Below are 20493 nucleotides of genomic sequence, written 5' to 3'. Positions count from 1 at the left end.
CCCTGTCTAAAAAAAATTTTCTCTTTTATACTTAGAGTAACTTGGGGAAAAGTGGTTATTTTAATTCAGTGGTCTAAAAATGTGTATGCTTAGTGAGGACATTACATAAATATATAATTTGTGCTTGATGCAAGACTGTAATGATTGGTGGGTGCCTATGCATGTCAGTTAAGAGCTGGATTCAAATTGAGGGGTTTAAAAAACATTTTGCTAGCTATAGCAAACATTTTTGATGATTGAGCCCCAGGAAACTAGTTTATGACACTGATGTAATTCAAGACTTGCCTCCAGTATTGCTTTTCTGATTCATACTAATCTTTTCCTTCTTGGTCACTAGTGCTATTAACTACCACGGTTTGACATTTCATCTTTGTGCTTTGTTATAGTTTGTGCACTTAAATCGTAAGGTCTCAAGGGTAGCTTCTTTATTGGGTGATCTCTGATGAGTGCCGACTAGATGTTTGGCACTGTGCTATTCCAGAAGGAATGTGATATTATCTTCACTTTACAGGAGGAGAAAATGTGTGCTGTAATAGGTTGAGACTATAAAGTGATGTGGTAACATGTATTAGAACTGGATTTCAAATCCAGGCCTATCTGATGCCAGAGTCTGTGTTCTCAGCCGTTCAGGGCTGTTGCTGCATTAATGAGGAGCTAAAATGCATTAGAAGTGGTGGACTAAGGCTTCATATGGCATGGTGAAGGGGCGTTCCCTGGTTGGGTATTAGAGACTTGGTCATGTATACAGTGATGGACACTAATGAACAAACCAGGAGTAAGCACTCTTGAGGAACAATTTCATCTACTATGCAGACTTCTTCATCAATCCCTTTTTAGGATTGGTGTTGAGTTAAAAGAGTTGTCTTTTCTCTTTACCATTCCACCCTGTTGACGTTAACAATTTGATGTTTATACTTCTATTTTTTTGCTTTGCTTGTATCAGCATATTTACACATAAGTGCACATAAGGATATATATAAATGTTACCTTGTTTTGTATTTCTCATAATAGTTTTCCAGTACTAATGATACGTAGTACTGTTTCAGAGTCAGATATTAAATCGTAATTTAATTAGATGATATTTAAAATAAATCTGTATCAAGTAAAAAATTTTCTCTGCTAATTAGGAAGGTAGGGCAATATAGTGAAATAAGTTTGGGTTTTGAAGTGAGAAACACTCAATTTAAATCGTTTGTCCACATTTACTGACTTGGCTTGAGTAAGTTCCCTGTCCTTTCTGAATTTCAGTCTCTTGCCTTGCAAAAGTTTCCTCTTTACTTTTGCCACCTTTAAAGATAGCGCATCTGCTCATTCATGAAAAATGTGTTTTTTAGCAACCTTTAATATTTTTTTGCTATTTTTAAATTCTAATTGTATTTTTAAAAATGATGAGGTAGGTCAGGGCCCAGTGGCTCACACCTGTAATCCCAGCACTTTAGGAGGCTGAGGCAGGTGGATCAGTTGAGGTCAGGAGTTGGAGACCAGCCTGGTCAACATGGTGAAAACCCATCTCTACTAAAAATACAAAAATTAGCTGAGTGTGATGGTGGTCGCCTGTAATCCTAGCTACTTAGGAGGCTGAGGCAGAAGAATCACTTGAACCTGGGAGGTAGAGGTTGCAGTGAGCCAGGATCATGCCACTACACTCCAGCCTGAGCATAAGAGTGGGACTTGGTCTCAAAAAAAAAAAAAAAAGATTGTGAGGTAGAAACATAAAAAATATAATTGGGTACGTAGTGAAAAGTAAATCCCCATTTCATAACTGTCTCCTACCTACCCAGGGGCCTCCCCAAAAGAAACCAACCATTGTTACCAGTTGTTTTTGTGTGCCTTTCCAGAGATGTCCTATATATACCCTGATGCTGATTATATCCTTCCTTATACCACATTCTTGGTTTTTGTTTGTTTGTTTGTTTGTTTGTTTTTTCTTGTTTTGAGACAGTCTTGCTCTGTTGCCCGGGCTGGAGTACCGAGGCATGATCTTGATTCACTGCAACCTCTGCCTCCTGGGTTCAAGTGATTCTCCTGCCTCAGCCTCCTGAGTAGCAGGGATTATGGGTACACACCACTACACCCAGCTAATTTTTGTATTTTCAGTAGAGACGGAGTTTCACCATGTTGGCCAGGCTGGTCTCGAACTCCTGACCTCAAGTGATCTGCCCGCCTCGGCCTCCCAAATTACTGGGATTACAGGTGTGAGCCACTGCACCCAGCTGTTGACCACATTCTTAAATATGAAAACTTAAGGACTGTTATTCTGTAGATATTTTTTCTGATTATTTCCCCATTATTTTTTACAAGTCTGCCACAGGTGTATATTTAGCAGCTTTACCAACTCCTGGTGGTATTCAGATTGCTGGGAAGACTCCTAATGATGGCTCATATGAACAACACATCTCTCATATGCAGAAGAAGATAAATGACACAATTGCTAAAAACAAAGAGTTATATGAAATCAATCCTCCAGTAAGTAAAACAAACCTACATTGTGAATATATCAGTTATTATTTATTAGTATATTTTTAGGTTATCTTATTGAGGACATAAGATTTTTTTTTCACTGTTTAGATTAGCTGTCCTTATTACTCATTCCTTCACCTCCCTTTATGTCTTTGCTCAACTGTCTCCTTTTCGGGTAAGCCTACTCTAACCATTCTATTTAAAAATTATGACTTCATTTTTGGCACTTCCTATCATTTTTCCCTCTTTTATTGTTTTCTGTAGCTCTTATCTTTGTGAGTGTGTGTTTGTGTGTGTGTATGTGTTTTGTTGGTCTATTACTTGTTAGTACCAGTAGAATGAAGCTCCATGAGGGCTTTATTTCTATTGCCTAGAAAAGTTTCTCTTGGTATTAGTCTCTTAGTATTTCTTGAATGATAAAATAAATGGTTTAAAATGTTCTTTGTTAGTAAAACGAGATTCTTGTTGGTGGTAAAAATGTGAAAGAATACAGTTTTTCAGTTACAGTTTCTTTTTTTACAATTTTGCTCCCAGTCATTTCCTTTAATCAGTCTTTTTACCAACTTTGCAATAAACATCACAATGCTTCCTCCTCTGTGGATGCCTAATGGCAGTAGTCTGAATTGAAAGAAAAATGTGTTGGAGTTAGAATGAAATTTTTCGTTTTTATGAGTCTCTGATAATGAAATACTTTCACAAGAGGAAATTATAACATCATTGTTGTTTTTATTATTTTAAATGTCTTACCTAACTGGCTGATCTTCTGGAACAGTGTGTCTGGATTGTTGTGTCACAATTATAGCTTTCATCATATTTTTCTAGTATAGTTGTTAATTTGGGAGGAATTTTAAGGATATGACCTAGAGCTGCACTGTTCATTATTCACTGTGGGAGCCACTGGCCACATATGACTTTTGAGCACTTGTGACTAGTCTGAATTGAAATGTATAGTGAGTATAAAATATACACTGGATTTTAAAGATTTAGTGTGAAAAAACCGTGTAAAATATGAATATTTTTGTATTGATTATATGTCAAAAATTTAATATTTTGGATTACTGAATGAAATAAAATGTTTTATTAAAATTGATTTTATCTATTTCTTTTTACTTTATTATGTATGTGGCTTGCTTTATATTTGTATTGAACAGTACTGACTTAGGGCTTCTTTAAAATGAATACAAATGTTGATATGTTAACATACTTATATTTGAAAAATAGACTGTAAAAGTTCTTTGTGCACTACTTTACTGACTGCTTATTTTTATAGTACATTATTTTTATTTGATAGTTATATTTTGATATTTGAACATCTGTTTATAGTCTGCCACTTGGGAAAAATGATTTGTAAAACTTTGTGTTAGGGTTTCATATATTCTTCATTTATTATTTCTAATGATATGAGTGGAACTCTTTTACTTAATAGTGTTTCTCACCTCTGTAAATCCATCCTGACCTCCCACAGGGAGAGTGGACTCTTCCTCCATTGTGTATTTGTTGTACCTGTATGTACTTGTATAGAAACCGTTACATATTGTTATACTTAGTTTTTATGTATCTGTCTTCCTTTACTATAATGTAAGGTCTTTGGAGACAGGGATGTATTTAAATAAGAATATGACTTAAGTTACTTCATCCATTCAGTACTTATTGAGCTGCTACTGTGTGTCACACAGTTTATATTTGGAAGGAGGGAGTAAATCTATTATGATTAAAAAAATTTTAGTATATATGAATTTCATGTGTTGAGGATGATTGTATTTTCACAACAGTACCATCAGTTTATGAATCTTCTAATATGTCTTTCCTTATTGTAGGTACTGACTACATTATAGTCTTTTAGCATAATCTCTCAGCATTTGTTTGACAGAGTCAGTATACAGGGTTGATTACCAGGCCACTATATACATTACAGTGTTGTGTTATGTCCACCCTGAATATGTGGATCAGGGTGTTCCTTCTCTTGGGATGATAGCCCTCAGTGAAATGAATGCTGCTGTTTGAATTTTTTCTCAATACATTAAAAAATGTTTCTAATACAGAGGTGTAGTACCACTTAAGCTTTCTGTAGATAATCAAAGGTATCAAAATAAGATGCATATCTCTTGGAATAACAGTACTAGTGATGAAATTTCAGTATGAGTGTAGAACGTATTAAATACCAGACAGTTATATTTATCAAGTCTGTGTCATTGTGAACAAAGGCATAACAGAATTTAAAACTACTGTAAAATTATAAAAAGTTGTGTGGTATCTAATGGGAATAACGTTGCACTGTGTATCAAAAGACTGACCTAGACTGGCTCTACACTTTCTAGTTTTCAAATCTGGGCAGACTACTAATTTACTTCTGAATTACAGCTCTTTTCCATTTTGTAGTCATTATAATGTTAACTTTTATAGAGGGCAGATTAATTTGGAGTACAAATAAGATAAATGGATGTGAAAGTGCTCCATAGATCATTACATTGTGAAATTGTGCAGTGGTAGCCTTTTATCTAAGGTATGTACTAGCAATGAACATTTAAAACTATACATTTTTGAAGAACTTTATGTACAATTTCCTTGTTTATTAAAAAGACAACTCTGTTGCATCAGCAATAGGCTATGCCTTTTGCTTTTGTTTTCACATATTCACATTCTTCCAGCATTCCTTGTGGCCAACAGATGCTTAGAACCTCTAGCGATCTTTGGCTGTGTAACAGCAAAAAGCTCACTAAGCTATACAGTATTGCACCATACATTGACCTTAAAAAGATCATTATTGTAACTACCAAAGTTTATTTAGCTTAATAAATTAAATAGCAAATACGTGCATAGTATATGTATATATATATTCATACTCATACATTGATCATATTCCACGTTTTGCTCTGTGGAGCTTTGAAAAATTACCAGTGGATAAGAAAAGATATAAAAGATTAGAAATCTTTCTAGGAACATAAGTCTTTAAATTTTTATGGCCTATTAGGACTTTCATAATGCTGAATAGAAAATATGCACACCCAGGAGTACTGGATTTCTGAGCTGTAAGGACTGCCAATTCCATACACATTGTAGTGTCCTGTGTGTACACCAGATGTCAGTTTTGTCTTGTTATGTCTGTGACAGTTATATATATTTTTCTGATTCATGTATCATTAAGGCTGCCATATCCTCGTATCATTAAGGCTGCCATATCCTCTAAAAGTTTAATTATAAAGGTTATACTTAAGTACAGACTTCACTGAGTATATTTTACAGGCTTTTTCTCCACAGCTAAGTGTCTACTAATACAAAGATACAAAATTTAAACTGGAAAAGACAATCTCATTTAATATGAAACAATTATATTTCTTTTAGGAGATATCTGAAGAGATTGTAGGATCACCTATCCCAGAACCTAGGCAACGCTCAAGACTTCTAAGATCTCAATCAGAAAGCTCGGATGAAGTTACAGAATTAGACCTTTCACATGGGAAAAAAGATGCTTTTGTTTTGGAGGTAATGTCACATTGGACTAATTTCTTAAAGGTTTTGGAAGCTAAGATACACATTTTTTCAGATGCTAAATTAATATACTTTTATATCATTGCACCTGTTATAAATATTTAAAAAATTAGTATATAAATTACAACAAACTTGAAAATAACAGAACTTGGTAACATATGTTTGTTCAATACCAGGTGACTGATATAATAATGCAGATGGTTCTGAAAAAGTTAATGTATGGGTTGAAATAATGATACAATAGTATTAAACCTTTGAAGTTATTTTCCTAAACTTGAATGAATTTAAATAAGAAATTAAAGTGTCATTCTTTAACTTACTACAATTATTGCTTTTTTTGTATGTTACTGTAGTTATAACATTTTTTAATATAAACACTGTGAATTCTGAGTGTAGTATTTTCTTACCGAATTCAAAAGGTATAATTGATCCATCTTTATGAAAAGATACTCAGAACACTTTAGGAACTTTCCCCGAGAGTAAATATCACATGAAAAGTTGATGGAGACTCGTTCCTCCCAGATCTGCTTCCTCTGCACTCCCCTGTAGGATGGTTGGCTCCCAAAGAGAGAGATTTTTCTTTTTCATTTCAAAGGACAGGAAAAATAAATGAGTAAGATGTAAGTTGAGAGAGAAAAAAATCAGATGCTTTGATCTCGGTGTAGCAGGAAGCTGGTGGTAGAATAGTGTTGGGATGGGATGGGAGGTTTAAAGAGTCAGGAACAGTGCCAGTGGCTGTAACGAGGATCTGTGAGAGACGCACAGGCCTAACCAAGGTGAGAGTGTCAATTTGTAGAAAACGCAACATATATGGTTATTTGCCCCCACTTTTTCCCCACATTTCTCTACAGTCTGAGAATGGAAAATATGCCAGGTCAAGGATGCTAAAAGTTCCAGGGTACTATTTAGAACAATGCTGCTCAAAGTGTGATGTAACTACTTGTGGCGTCAACTCTACCTGGGAGCTTGTAAGAAATGCAAATTCTTGGGCCCCTACCTCAGACCTAGTAGATGAGAATTTAAACGTGGAGCCCAGGAATCTGTTTAACAAACTTTCCAGGTGATGTCAAACATTACCTGAAGTTTAATCTAGGGCATTATTGATATGTCTGATCTTGGGATCCTGGCTAAGTAGAGAGCACATGAGAACAAAGTGCTTCAAACATGGGCAGAGGACAGAGGGCAAGTAGAAGATCCAGTAAGAGAGGACAAAGAGACAGGACTGTAGTTGGAGAATGCTCGAGATCCTGGGGGTGGAGCATTTTGGGGAATAGTGGGTTGAGGTATGACTGTGACTGTGGGTAGCCACATGAAGTGGAAGTGAAAGTGGTTCTTGAAGTCTTGAGGGTGATGTGGGAAGAAGCAGCTTAGCAAGTCTGCAGATTAGGACTTAGAAAGTGAGATGCAGATGAATGTCAGCACCTGTCCAACTGGGTAGTTTCCCTGTTTATTATTCACAGTGGAATATGGTGATATAAGAAAAATAGAATTTAGACCTATTTATTTTATTAGAAAAATAGAATTTAGACCTATTATTAAATATGTCTTTAAATTTATCTCTGCCTAATTCCATTGTAAAACAGTTCTGCATTTAGTCAAAGGATTTGATTATACTTTATTAATTTAAACAAATTGGAATAATGATTGCTCTTTGTAAGTCTTTAGAAACATATTCTCATAAAGGTTTGAGAAAGAGCTAGTTTTCTTTTTTAACTTAGTGTACTTTGTATGTAAAATATTTCACTTAGAAGTATTTGTTGTTATTACTGTGGAGGAATTTACTGATATTAGAATTTTCTTGTTACATATTTTTCCTTAGGGAAAAATGACTCTACTTTTTCTTGACTCTATTAATAAATAGTTTTTTTTAATGTGAAATAATTATGCATTTACTACATATATAATAGTTTTATTCTCTATTTTAAGATTGATGACACAGATACCATGGAAGATGTCCATTCTCTACTTACTGATGTTCCTCCTCCTTCAGGTGAACAAAAAAATTACCTTTGAGATGAAACTAGTTTTATATATAAATGTTTTAGCTCATAGTTGTTACAGTACTAATTTTACTTTAAAGGAAGGACTTACCACAGTGTCACAGCTTGTCATGTACTTTGCTACTCCAAGGTAGAAAACATAACTTAGGTGGAAGTGATTTTTAGTCCTTTTATATTTATACATGGAGAAAAAAAACCTATGATAATTTATTAGGATGGTTTAAAGTCTCCTGAAGGTATAATTTTAGAAGAAAAAAAATGAAGGGTTTTATAGTTAGAACTTCATGTAATAATTGAAAAATGTCATTTAACACAAAAATCAATGAAATGTTATCATATATTTTGATTATAATTTATTTTGGCAGGCTTTTATAGTTGTAATACAGAAATTATGCCCGGTATAAATAATTGGACATCTGAAATACAGGTAAACCTTTTTTTCTTAATTTTAAGGAAATAACACATAAGTTGTCTTAGTAAGTTCCATCTAAATATTTGTGTTTTTTTTTTAACCTCCTTATTGCAATTAAAATACTATCCTTATTCTACTACGTTAGTTAATATTGTTCATTATTTGGCAATTTATCAACTGTTAAAATATTTAGTTAAAAATAATAAAATGACCTGTTCTGTCACCCCACATTTAGATGTTCACTTCAGTAAGAGTAATCAGATTAAGCAGCCTCAACCTGACTAATCAAGCTCTCAATAAGAACTTTAATGATCTCTGTGAAAATTTGCTCAAGGTAGGAACCTTCTGACTAAATTTTATTTCATGCGTCCAAGATAGTGAAACTTCAAAAGTGTCTATATTGCTGTATTATCTATAATACTTTACACAATTTTGGGCTGAATCACTCCTACCTACTTATCTTACCTCTGTCAGCAGGTGAGATACTAAAGTTGTCCTCTCCCCCTTACTATATCATACTATAAAAGAAATAGTTTGTTAGTTAATAGCTTTAACTTCCATAAAAATCTAGTGTATATGTGTACATTAAAAAAAACTTACTATATTGTTTTTTGTGACTTACTGACAAATGATTAAATCTTATTGTCTACTTAAATATTAAAAAGTATATCCTTAGTGTAAAAATACACAGAACAAAAGTGGACCGGTTTTGTTTTAATTTTTTTTTAACTCTCCATTTACTATAATATAATGTACATTAAGAAAATCAGCTTTTATAAATTTTTAAATAAAAAAGGTGACATTACTAATATTTTCTATTGTGTAGAGCCTGTACTTTAAACTACGATCTATGATCCCCTGCTGCCTTTGCCATGTAAATTTTACAGTATCTCTGCCTGAAGATGAATTAATTCAGGTAATTAAGATTTAGTCCATTATTAAAGAATAATCTTTATCTGATCTATTATTTTTATTATCTATTTCATTATCGTAATTTTGCCATAATTAAATAACTTATACTAGTTTACCTCACAGTATTACAAAACATATGTTAGTATGCATTAGGCCATGTGTGTTTCTTTTTCTGAACTTTAGTTATCTGAGGGAGTAAGCGCATGTATGCTCCAGCATGTGTACATTAGGATCTGTACCCATCATGTGGGATTTTACCAGTTCCCGTTTTTTAGAGAAGGTTCTTGAGCTCTTTCTGGAATGTTGAGATTTAGGTATAACTGTTTGGCATAGTTGTAGTTTGTGTATCTGAATTTATGTGTAATTCTGGTTGAGGATTTTAACCAGGAAAGGTATTTGGTATAGGTTGTACCATGGTACTGAAAAAAATATGTAAGAAACTTAGTTTTGGCAGTGATTATTTTGCTAACCATATTGTTTCTATAATTCTAGGTTACAGTCACGGCAGTTGCAATAACTTTTGACAAAAATCAGGCTTTACAAACCACAAAAACCCCTGTTGAAAAGTCGTTGCAAAGAGGTAAATCTTTACTGGATAGGAAGTTCAGTTTGTGTTTGTCTGTGTTATGGTTCAGTGATAAAATATACAGGACAGGTGGACTCAGTAAATTACTTGTTTCTTGAAGAATATTTGCTGCTTTTTCTGTTCATCTTTGTGAAGGTAACTGTGGATAAGCATATGACTGACTTGATATTTTTCATACACGACTAGGTGGTATTTGACTGGTATTTACATAGGGAATGCTGCTGGGTTTTTTAGACTTAAATTATAGCATATTAATTCTGCAGTAATATAAGGGTTTCTGTACTAAGATCTCTGGCAAGGTCTTCAAGGCATCTGAGGACCTACTGATGTAGTAAGCACAATTGTGTGCCTGTGTATTATTTTCAGGACAAGTTCCATAGTGTTCAACAGATTCACAAAGGTGGCCTTAATCCAGTAAAATTTAGAAAGTAGTATTCGTAATATATTCTGAAGAAATCCAAATTACTGGAAACTATGTGTTCTGAAAAACACATAATGAGGGATACTATACTTTCTTGTATAGTTCGAATGACTTACTGGCTAAATGAAATATTCATGATTAGTCCTAAACTTTTAAAAGTTGATTACATTCTACATGTATAGCATTGATAAGATTTGAGCAGTGAGTTAATGTCAGGTAGATGTATTAAATGATTATGTGTTCCGATATTTGTCAAAGAAGACATGTAACCGGTTTAAGTGGCATAAAAACTAGTAATGGGCAAAGTGTAGGATATTAATTATTATTATCTAGCATTTATTATTTGCAAAGCACTGTGCTAAATTACTTACAGATATTAATCTCTTAAAGCCTCACAACAGTCATACCAGGGAAGATAGCACCAGTCTCAGCATCATGCAGATGATGGGTTTCCATGGGAAAAATCAGGGAGAAAATGACCAGAATAAATTGGGGCAGGAAGGTGGAACTGAGAATATGTATATATATATGTTGTCACAGATTCTTAATTTAAAAAAATTAGTAATAGATCATTACTAAATAACTGGTATTTTTCTTGCCTTTCTAGCCTCTACAGATAATGAAGAACTTTTACAGTTTCCACTGGAACTGTGTTCAGATTCGCTTCCTTCTCATCCTTTTCCACCAGTTAAAGGTTGGTTAAGTAAGGGAAAAAGCAAACACAAATCCTAGTTTCTAGTTCCTTTCACTGCTTCTTCATTATAGGCAATCTTACTAACCTTGAGGTGAAAATGTATCCTTCATTCCCTCATTATGTGTTTCTTCATATTCATAAAGGGGATAAATTAATGTTCCTCTTATTTTAATTTCTCAAGTAATTTCATTATAAGGTATTAAGGTAATTTTTCCTGTGATATTCCATTCTCATACCTTAATGTGTTAAAGCTTTATTTTCAAAGGTTTGAATTTTCCACTGTAACTATTCACACATGGAATACTTGATATTTATATTATATTTGGTAAGTTTTTTCCAGCAACAATTAAACCTTCACAAAAAGTTTTGGATTTTCCTGGACAACAGAATGCTTTTTTTTTCAGAGGATATATGAAGAGGTTTTGAGTGGGAGTAGTACAAGTGAGAAAGGGATGAGCTTCTGGTCTTTGCTGTGGCGATAATTGAAGAACATTGTTATGTACTTATATAAGACACTGCAATTTTTTTTTCCGGTGCAAATTGATAGCTCCTTACTTTAATAGCAATAAATCTATTTTGATCTGCATAATCTTTGGAGAAAAGTGGGAGGTATTGTTTTCCTTTCTCATCTGATTTTAGTATAATTTTTATTACAAAAAAATTAAAATTACTATACCTTATTTTGTAACATTATGTATTAGATAAATGTAGTATGTGTTTTTCACTAAGTTTGTTTTGAGAAATGATACAGTTATTTGAAATCAGTTATTCAACTTTTATGTCTTATAATACAATGGATATTTATGATTCCTACTCGTTATTTGATACCAAATTATGTATAATACAGAATAGTTTTATATTCACTTTACATATATGTCAACAGAATCTTTGTTAAATCAGTACAAAGTCTGCTTAGTAGATAAATAGATCTTGTCTCATATTTCGAAGATGCAAAATAAGCTGCTTCCAGATTCTGAACTTTGTAACGTGGTAACTGTGATCCTTTTTCCTTTCTGTCATCACCTAAAATTCTGATTTAGAAATCCATAGAGAATTGTAGCACATCTCAATATCCTTGAAAGAATAGAGAAGAAAAATTAAATTCAAAGGTAATGTGAGTTCAGATTTATGAATTAAATACAGCTTCCAGGCAGAAAGCAGAACTGTCAAGAGTCTTCCTTGGGCCGGGCCTGTTGGCTCATACGTGTAATCCAAGCACTTTGAGAGACTGAGGCGAGAAGATCACTTGAATCCAGGAGTTTAAGACAAGCCTGGGCAACATAGTGAGACCCCAACTCTACAAAAAATAAATAATTAGCTGTATTTGGTGGTGTACACCTGTGATCCTAGTTACGAGGGAGGCTGAGGTGGGAGGATTGCTTGATCCCAGGAGGTTAAGGCTACAGTGAGCTGTGATTGTGCCACAGTACTCCAGCCTGGGAGATAGGGGGAGACCCTCTCTCAAAAAGAAGAAAAGTCTTTCTTGAGCTCACTATACAGCAAGTTTTTTTTTTTTTTTCTTTAATATCTACTTTATACAGAAATTTGTTTTTATTCATGGTTAGTTCCATATCACTTCTAGGTATAATTTCATTTATCCTTACATCCTTACCCTGCAATAGGGGCCAAAAAAAAAAAAACCAAAAAACCAAAAAAACCTAAAACCTAATCAACAAAGGTTTGATTGATTGTTATTCTGTAGGAAAAGGTATTTGTGGACTTGGGGTCCCTGTTAACTCTGTTTTACTATATTGTTAATACCTACTGAATTTTGCAGAAGATTAGATTTAAACTCTCTAAGTTTGACTTGTCTATAAGGACAGCTTTCCACTTCTGCAGTAGCTTTCAAAATGTTTTCAAAGGAATTATAACTGGTGCTTATGTGATCGTTAGTATGTCGTATGCAAAATGATACTTTGTGAACTAAAAAACAAGAAAATAAGAGTTTGAGTAGAGTAAGTCCTATTTGAACAGTACCTAAAATATTTGCAACTCATTTTAGGGAGAATGGAGAGGGACCATGAGGTAGGTTGGAAAAGCAACCGCCCTGTGTTTTTCTCTCAGTTCTGCTATGGATTAGGTGTGAGAACTTGGATCAATTGCCTAACCTCTTTGAGCCTCAGCTCCTCGTGTGTAAAATGTGAAAAGATTAAGATTCTCTCTAACCTTTAAAATTCCTTGGGTTTCTGTAGTTTATGGTTCTTCAATTATTAACATATTCCCATTTTTGAAAAGTAAATCAAAAGCAAAATTAGTCCCCAAGGTCACACTGAGCTTCTGTAATTTACATGTGTTCAGCTGGGCGCGGTGACTCATACCTGTAATCCCAACACTTTGGGAGGCCGAAGCAGGCGGATTGCTTGAGCCTAGGAGTCTCTTCTGTACAAAAAATACAAAAATTAGTCATGCATGGTGGTGTGCCTATGGTCCTATTACCAAGGAAGCTGGGCGGTAGAATCACCTGAACCCGGGGAGGTTGAGGCTACAGTAAGGTGTGATTGTGCCACTGCACTCCAGCCTGGGCGACAGAGTGACCCTGTCTCAAGAAAAAATAAATAAATAAATATTTCAAATAACTTTTAATCAATTAAACCAATAATTTTAATTTTAAATTCTGCTCCTCTGAACCATAGAGGTTTGTCAGAGGTACCTCATGGCCTTCCAGGAGGCAGGGTGAAAGGGAGCAGAGAAGGATGGGATTGAGGGTAGGTGTCTGGATCCCCTACTTTTCTGAAACAGCAGCTATGATTCCATGTGTTTTTATATCCATCTTCTGTATGTGATTTCACTTGAAGAAAGGGTCTCAAAAACTTTGAAAACCATTGATTGATCATGCCACCCTTTATTGTCATCATCATCATCATCAGACCATCCATCTAATACTAATATATGTAAAACTTTTTATACTAAGTGCTTAACTGTAAAACCTATGTGCTTTTCCTTGAATATTGCATTGTAAAATCATCAGTAAACAGTTAAAAGTATATCTGTACCTTTCTGTCAATATTTCTGTAGTTTTGTAAATTGTGGTTTATGTTCCATGCTTATTTATTGTCTTGTGCTTCCTCAAGTCTTTTCAGGAGGACATGGGCTAAATATAGTTTTTGAAGTTATTTCAAAATGTTTTGGAAAATTTGAGGGTAAGATAGGTTTTGAAAAGGCCTGAAAAATATAATAGAGTCTTAAAAATGGAGTAATCGAGTGTTGTAACATGACAGAAGGCAATGTCTGGAAAAATTTAAGCATTGCCATTTAGTGGAAATAGGCAGGAAGAGAGGAAGGTAAGAGTGTTAAGGATAAATGCTCAGAATATTTGTCTGCTTTATAAAATAGGCATCCATAAGAGGCCTAAAAGTCAATTACTAATGCTGATAAAAAGAAGTATAGTTTTTAAATCGTTTTAAGTTGAATAAGCTGATAGCTTTTTTTTTTTTTTACTTTCAGTAACTTTGAATTCCAGTTTATATTTCATGTTTTTAATCACAAATTGGATGATTGTTAAAATTTTTTATTTCCTTTTATATTGACTAGGGGATTAGTTTCAAGAACTAAGCATAGTGTGTTTATTAATACTTCCATCTTTTTACTTGTAGATAAACCTTTCATTGTCTTTTTGTGTTATTGAAAATGGATGAATGTCATGTAAAGAAATGTTGCTTCAATAACGTATATCTTATTTCACTGTGTAGAGTAAGCCTCGGCCTGAATTGTCCATCCATGTTCAATTTTTTCTTTCCATCGTTTATTATATTTGGTTTTGTTTTTAAAGGTAACAAAGTAGTTTGATGTATGTCTCAAATTTATGGTTGATTTGGTGTTACCTTGCTGGTTATCTTGATTTTTCTGATTTGATATATTAACTGGTGCTGAGCTTAAATCATTTATTAAAGGATAGATGATACGATATCAACATAAATTATTTATGTTTATACAAGAGTGTGATATGAGAAAAATGATAGCTATAGCAAACTTTTAATACAATTTTCATGTTTTTTTCTCATCATTGATATCCAAACCTGAGTTTTTCTCTGAAATGATTTTCAAGAGACTTTAAAAATAATAGATAGATAGATAGATAGATAGATAGATAGATAGATAGATAGATAGATAGATAGAAAAAAAGAATGAGCAAAATGGGGGGAGTCTGGGTTGAGGTAATCTGGGAGAAAGAAGAGTAAAAAAAATCAGCAAGATTTTTCTCATAGATTTCAGTTTATCTCAAGAATTCAGTTTATCTCAAGAATTTTATACATGTAAGTTTTATAAAAGGTTAGCATATTACTTCAGAGAAATATCTAAAGGCTTACATCTTGAGCTATTAGTTGCTGTATTGTAAGGCTTAAGAACTTAGACAAGTGTGTATAAATCATATACCACTTTAAATATATTTCAAGTTCTTAAAAAATAAGGTAGGATAATAGTTTTCATTAAAACACTGCTCGTTTAAAAATTAAAAAGGTTTAATTAAGTCAATTTTAGTTTTAAATACCGTTGAGTGAAACTGTATAGAAGATATGTATATATTTTTAAATACCCATCTTGTTTTCTGCTTTTCTTTTGCTTTTACTAGAGTACTTTCCTCATGTTCAGTGGCATAAGCTATAGGCTAGCAGAAATACTCTATTCATTACATTAGCTGCTGACTGCTGTGGCAAGCATAGGTTAAAATCTGGATTTCAATGTAAAAGAAAACAAGTTGGCTTATACCCACAATACATTGTACTTCAGAATTAGGTGTCTACATTGGAAATTTTTTATTGTAGGCTAGAAGAGTTACTTTTTCTTTGTTAAACCAAATTAGATTTTTTTCTTTTTAGAGACAGTCTCTCTCACAGATTTGATTTTAAAATAGTTTAACTGTTTGAATTTAATGTCTTGCTAACATTATTTTAAACTAGCAATTAGAAGTATACATTTGTAAAAAATACAGAAGTTATCTTTTACTTTTCCTACCAACTAACAGTTTGAATTCTTATGACTATATATAATTCCTTATACTAATTAAAAGCATTTTTATATATTAATAGTCCATTGCATGTCTGTTGTTACTATTTTTAAAAAAATACATTTTATCACTATGACCAAGTGGCAGCAACAATAAAAGGCTGCTAAAATTCTTGATGTTATTAGATGGCCAAATAATCAATGGCAAGTTTTAAAAGGAAAGAGATGCTTGGGGGAAGAAAATGCAAAAACCAGAAACTAACTAGAGGAAACTGTGTGAAAAACTCATCCAAGAAATGGGAAGGAAGGAAGGAAGGAAGGAAAAGAAAGATGGAAAGGAAGGGAAGGGAAGGGAGGGGAGGGGAGGGGAGGGAGGGAAAGGAAGGAAGTTAAATAGGACAGTTAAATAGGAAAGGAAAGGAAGGAAGGAAGGAAAAAATTGATGGAGAAGTAGGAATAAAGAATCTTTATCTCAGTAGCTTCTTCAAGGCAGCTTGAGGACAGTGAAATCCACAGTTAGAGGAAGAGGGAGTAAAAAGCAAAGAAAAATTGCATTGAGTTACTGACAGAAAACGGATTATGTGGAAGAGAATCTATAAAAGATAGGAGTGAGAGGGGGATTGCATGCTTGGAAATGGAAGCAGGAAAATGTAAGAAGCAGATTGAAGAAGAAAGACCAGTGGTTTAGGATGTTGTACACCTTTAATTAGAAACTTAAATGACCCAAATAGGGAAGTTAATTGTCTTTGTTATCTAATATATGTACTACCGAGGTATCACAGTTGAATTTTTCCCTTGTAAACTGTCCAAATTGAAGCTAGTTTTATCTTTAGGTGTGCCTTAGTAATTTGTAACTGTAATATGGCAGTTTCGAGTATTGTTTATACTGAATGTTTAAGTATATCATTTGTCTACCCCAGTCATGAAATTAGATTTTATACTTATAAAGCATAACTAATCAATGCAGTATCGATTGATGGAAATTCCTAAAGAAACATAAAACCCAGGTTTGATCATAATAAAACTGAGAATGTTTAAATAGGAAAATAAAACATAAATTATAATGACTCCCAATTGCATATATTTTAATCTGCCAGAGAATCATTTGTAGTAACTGTAGTTAACTTTTGTAGTAACTAGTTAATCATTTGTAGTAACTTTTTTAGTTTTAGTAATTTTTAAAAGACATTCAGATAAGATTTTCTCAAATATTTTTTAATTATTTAGAGCAAAGATCTGTAAATTCTAATGATATAAAGGGGGTAGTCAAAAAAGGTACTGATCAGTGTAGAAATTTATTACTGTATTTATCTTTGTTTGGTACTACTGTGACAGAACACTTGAGACCGTGTAATTTATAAAGAACAGGCATTTATTGGCTCTCAGTTCTGGAGGTTGGAAGTCCAATATCAAGGTACCAGCATCTGGCTGGGGCTTTCTTGCTGCGTTATCACAGGGCAGAAGGGCAAAAAGAGAGCAAGAGGAGGTCAAACCTCCCTTTTTATAATGGCACTAATCCCATCCATGAGGGTGGAGATCTGGCCTAATCAGGCCTTAAATGTCCTACTTTTTTTTTTCTTTTTTTTCTTTTTTTGAGATGGAGTCTCCCTCTGTCGCCAAGGCTGGAGTGCAGAGGCACAATCTCGGTTCACTGCAACCTTTGCCGCCCGGGTTCAAGTGATTCTCCTGCCTCAGCCTCCCAAGTAGCTGGGATTATAGGTGCCTGCCACCATGCCTGGCTAATTTTTTAAAAAATATTTTTAGTAGAGACAGGGTTTCACCATATTGACCAGGCTGGTCTCGAACTCCTGACCTCAAGTGATGCACCTGCCTTGGCCTCCCAAAGTGCTGGGATTACAGGCATGAGCCACCGCCCCGGCCTTTTTTTTTTTTTTTTTTTGAGACAGGGTGTTACTCTGTCCCCCACGCTGGAGTGCAGTGCTGCGATCTTGGCTCACTGCAGCCTTTACCTCCTGGGCTCAAGCGATCCTCCCACCTCAGCCTCCTGAGTAGCTGGGACCACTAGCACCCCCTTGCCTGGCTAATGTTTATATTTTATCATAGTGATGGGGTTTCAACATGTTGCCCAGGCTGGTCTTGAGCTCCTGAGCTCAACCTACCTGCCCACTTCGGTTTCCCAAAGTGCTGGGATTACAGGCATGAACCATTGCCCCTGGCCAGAATGTTCTACTTCTTGGTACTGTTACAATGACAGTTAAATTTCAACGAGTTTTGGAGGGCACATACATTCAAATAATCACTGCAGCTAACAAATACCTTTGCCATTGGTTACGACAAGTTATTTAGAAGAATGGAAAAGTCTCAGACTTTAGATGCACTGGAGATTGTCTGTTTGAGGGAGGAAGAATCATTTTTGTCAATAATATGCTCATTTCCACTAAATTGCTTTTAACCTGGGTTAGTTTCTCTCTCACACCACTAGACACAGGGCTTGTTAAATACTGCTAGAGTGCACTAGGGGAATAATAAAACCATAGCCCTGTTTTGCTTTGCTAAGTTTCTAGGGTCATTTATTTGGGGCTTGCAGGGTTATCACTTAATGGTGACTTTAAAAAAAAATGCAAAATAATCTTCTTCTTGTATTAAATGGGAAACCAAATTATAAGAGAAGTGGACTGTTGTGTGGCTTGAGACTCTGCAGCTAGAAGGGAGATCTGACATAAAAAGCATTTGTTTCAGACTCTTCCATATAGATCTACAAATGGCACACAACTGAGCACAACTCAACAAAGTCTGAAAGAGTTGAGGAGATTTCTACCCTTGAATAATGAAATACGTTGTTTTTAAATTAGTATTAGCCTAGAGATTGCATGTTGTTTTATTTCTTTTAAATCAGAACTCCCAGTTTGTCAGTGAGCCAGACTGCATGTATCTGCAGTACTTTCTCTTTTGAAAAGCCTATCACCTGAGAAGCCAAACTCTGATCAGGAGGAGCAGAGGGCCTGGGAGTTTGAGGTCATCAGACATTTGAGGTATTCAAACCAGTCCAAGGTGCTGATGTCTATCTGCTGCTGGGACCAGCTGGCCTTGGGCCTCTTGGGCCTTTTTTTTCTGGGAGAAGAATTAAGATAGCAAGCATGTTAAAAGATGAACCTGCTCTCCCTAAGTGAAATCAAAATCTTCTCCCTTAAAAACTTTGGTTTTCAGATTTTTATTCAGATGCATTCATATTTGAGGGCAGGGAATAAACATTTTCCCTCCCTTTTTTCCCTCTTCACCCTTTATAAATTTTATGGGGTAAAAGTAATACATGTATATCGTGAAAAATTCAAATACTACAAAAATCATGTAGTCCAGAATAAAGCTCCCTTCTCCATTTTCTTCCCCAAGAGGCAACTACTTTTAACGTTTACTGTCTGTCTTTCAAAGATACTCTATTCATCCTTTTTAAAAAACACAAGTATTTTACATATCATTGTGTACCTTGTTTTTTCCACTTGATATTAGAGGTGGGAACAGATACTTAATACATACTCAGGTAAGCTCTTTCTTTGTACATTTGCCATTAAAATATATGTAGTTCCTACTAGGGAATTCGATATTACTCAGATAATATCAAGGTATACAAAAGATTTTAGTTTTAGTGATTTTTCAGAAATTTTTAAGCCATTCCGCTTTCCCCTGCAGTTTAAAAAAATGCACGGAATTCCTAATACCAGCTATATGTTCTGTAATTCTCCACCAACCAAATCTATACTGCACAAGACATATGACAGCCTCAGGACCCTCTCGGGATATGTAAGTTAGGGGTAGGACAGTTGGTGTCCCAGTCTCTCCATTGAGTCTGTTTCTGTGCTGAGTGTCCCTGCAGATCTGGTAAGCCTCTGAGTGTCAGCTCTGTGCTGGTCTTTCTGTAGGTCTCATCTTCTAAACTTCCAAAGTCCCTCAAGATTCTGAATCAGGAGGACTTTTCCTATCTAGATCTCCAGTCAGCGAGCATGATGGTCAGGGCATGTCCACAGCGTGGTATCCTCACAGGCCTTTCGTGAACCCCACCTGGTGATCCTTTTTATTTATCAGCTCTGTATATGCTGCAGTATTAGCTAGTGGTCAATTGCTTTATAAAAACTGTGGGCCAGGTGTGGTGGCTCACACCTATAATCCCACCACTTTGGGAGGCCGAGGCAGGCGGATTACCTGAGGTCAGGAGTTCGAGACCAGCCTGGCCAACATAGTGAAACCCATCTCTACTAAAAATATAAAAAAATTAGCCGGGCGTGGTGGTGGGCACCTGTAATCCCAGCTACTTGGGAGGCTGAGGCTGGAGAATCACTTGAATATGGGAGGTGGAGGTTGCAGTGAGCTGAGACCGTGCCACTACCCTCCCACCTGGGCAACAAGACTAAAACTCCGTCTCAAAAAAAAAAAAAATTGTGTTGGTGGGTCGTGGTGAGATACTTGCATTGTATTTTCAATTAGCAGCAACATTCTATGGTAGAAATATTCTGTACAAATAATGTTTCGAAAAGTTTTTTAAATTAATTTCAGAATGTTATCAAAAAAATCAACACATACAGTAGAAATGAAAAAATGTATCTATCTATTTATACTTAA

General features: G+C 34.7%; 1 protein-coding gene across 4 annotated transcripts in view; it reads left to right on the top strand.

Annotated features, from left to right (window-relative positions):
• Positions 1 to 20493, top strand: part of C2CD5 (C2 calcium dependent domain containing 5) — a 95770-nt gene that overhangs the window by 63478 nt on the left and 11799 nt on the right. For 3 of the 4 annotated variants that reach the window (XM_023209074.2, XM_023209073.2, XM_023209075.1), the window contains exons 15-22: positions 2302 to 2466; positions 5803 to 5943; positions 7876 to 7939; positions 8315 to 8376; positions 8597 to 8695; positions 9188 to 9277; positions 9766 to 9853; positions 10888 to 10974. In XM_023209074.2, the coding sequence (XP_023064842.1) occupies positions 2302 to 2466; positions 5803 to 5943; positions 7876 to 7939; positions 8315 to 8376; positions 8597 to 8695; positions 9188 to 9277; positions 9766 to 9853; positions 10888 to 10974 (796 nt within the window). The remainder of the gene's footprint in view (positions 1 to 2301; positions 2467 to 5802; positions 5944 to 7875; positions 7940 to 8314; positions 8377 to 8596; positions 8696 to 9187; positions 9278 to 9765; positions 9854 to 10887; positions 10975 to 20493) is intronic. The other variant, XM_023209076.2, reaches the window with a different exon arrangement.

Source organism: Piliocolobus tephrosceles, chromosome 10, assembly GCF_002776525.5.
Source record: "Piliocolobus tephrosceles isolate RC106 chromosome 10, ASM277652v3, whole genome shotgun sequence".
Taxonomy (NCBI): domain Eukaryota; kingdom Metazoa; phylum Chordata; class Mammalia; order Primates; family Cercopithecidae; genus Piliocolobus; species Piliocolobus tephrosceles.
This window is presented reverse-complemented; position numbering and strand designations above follow the sequence as displayed.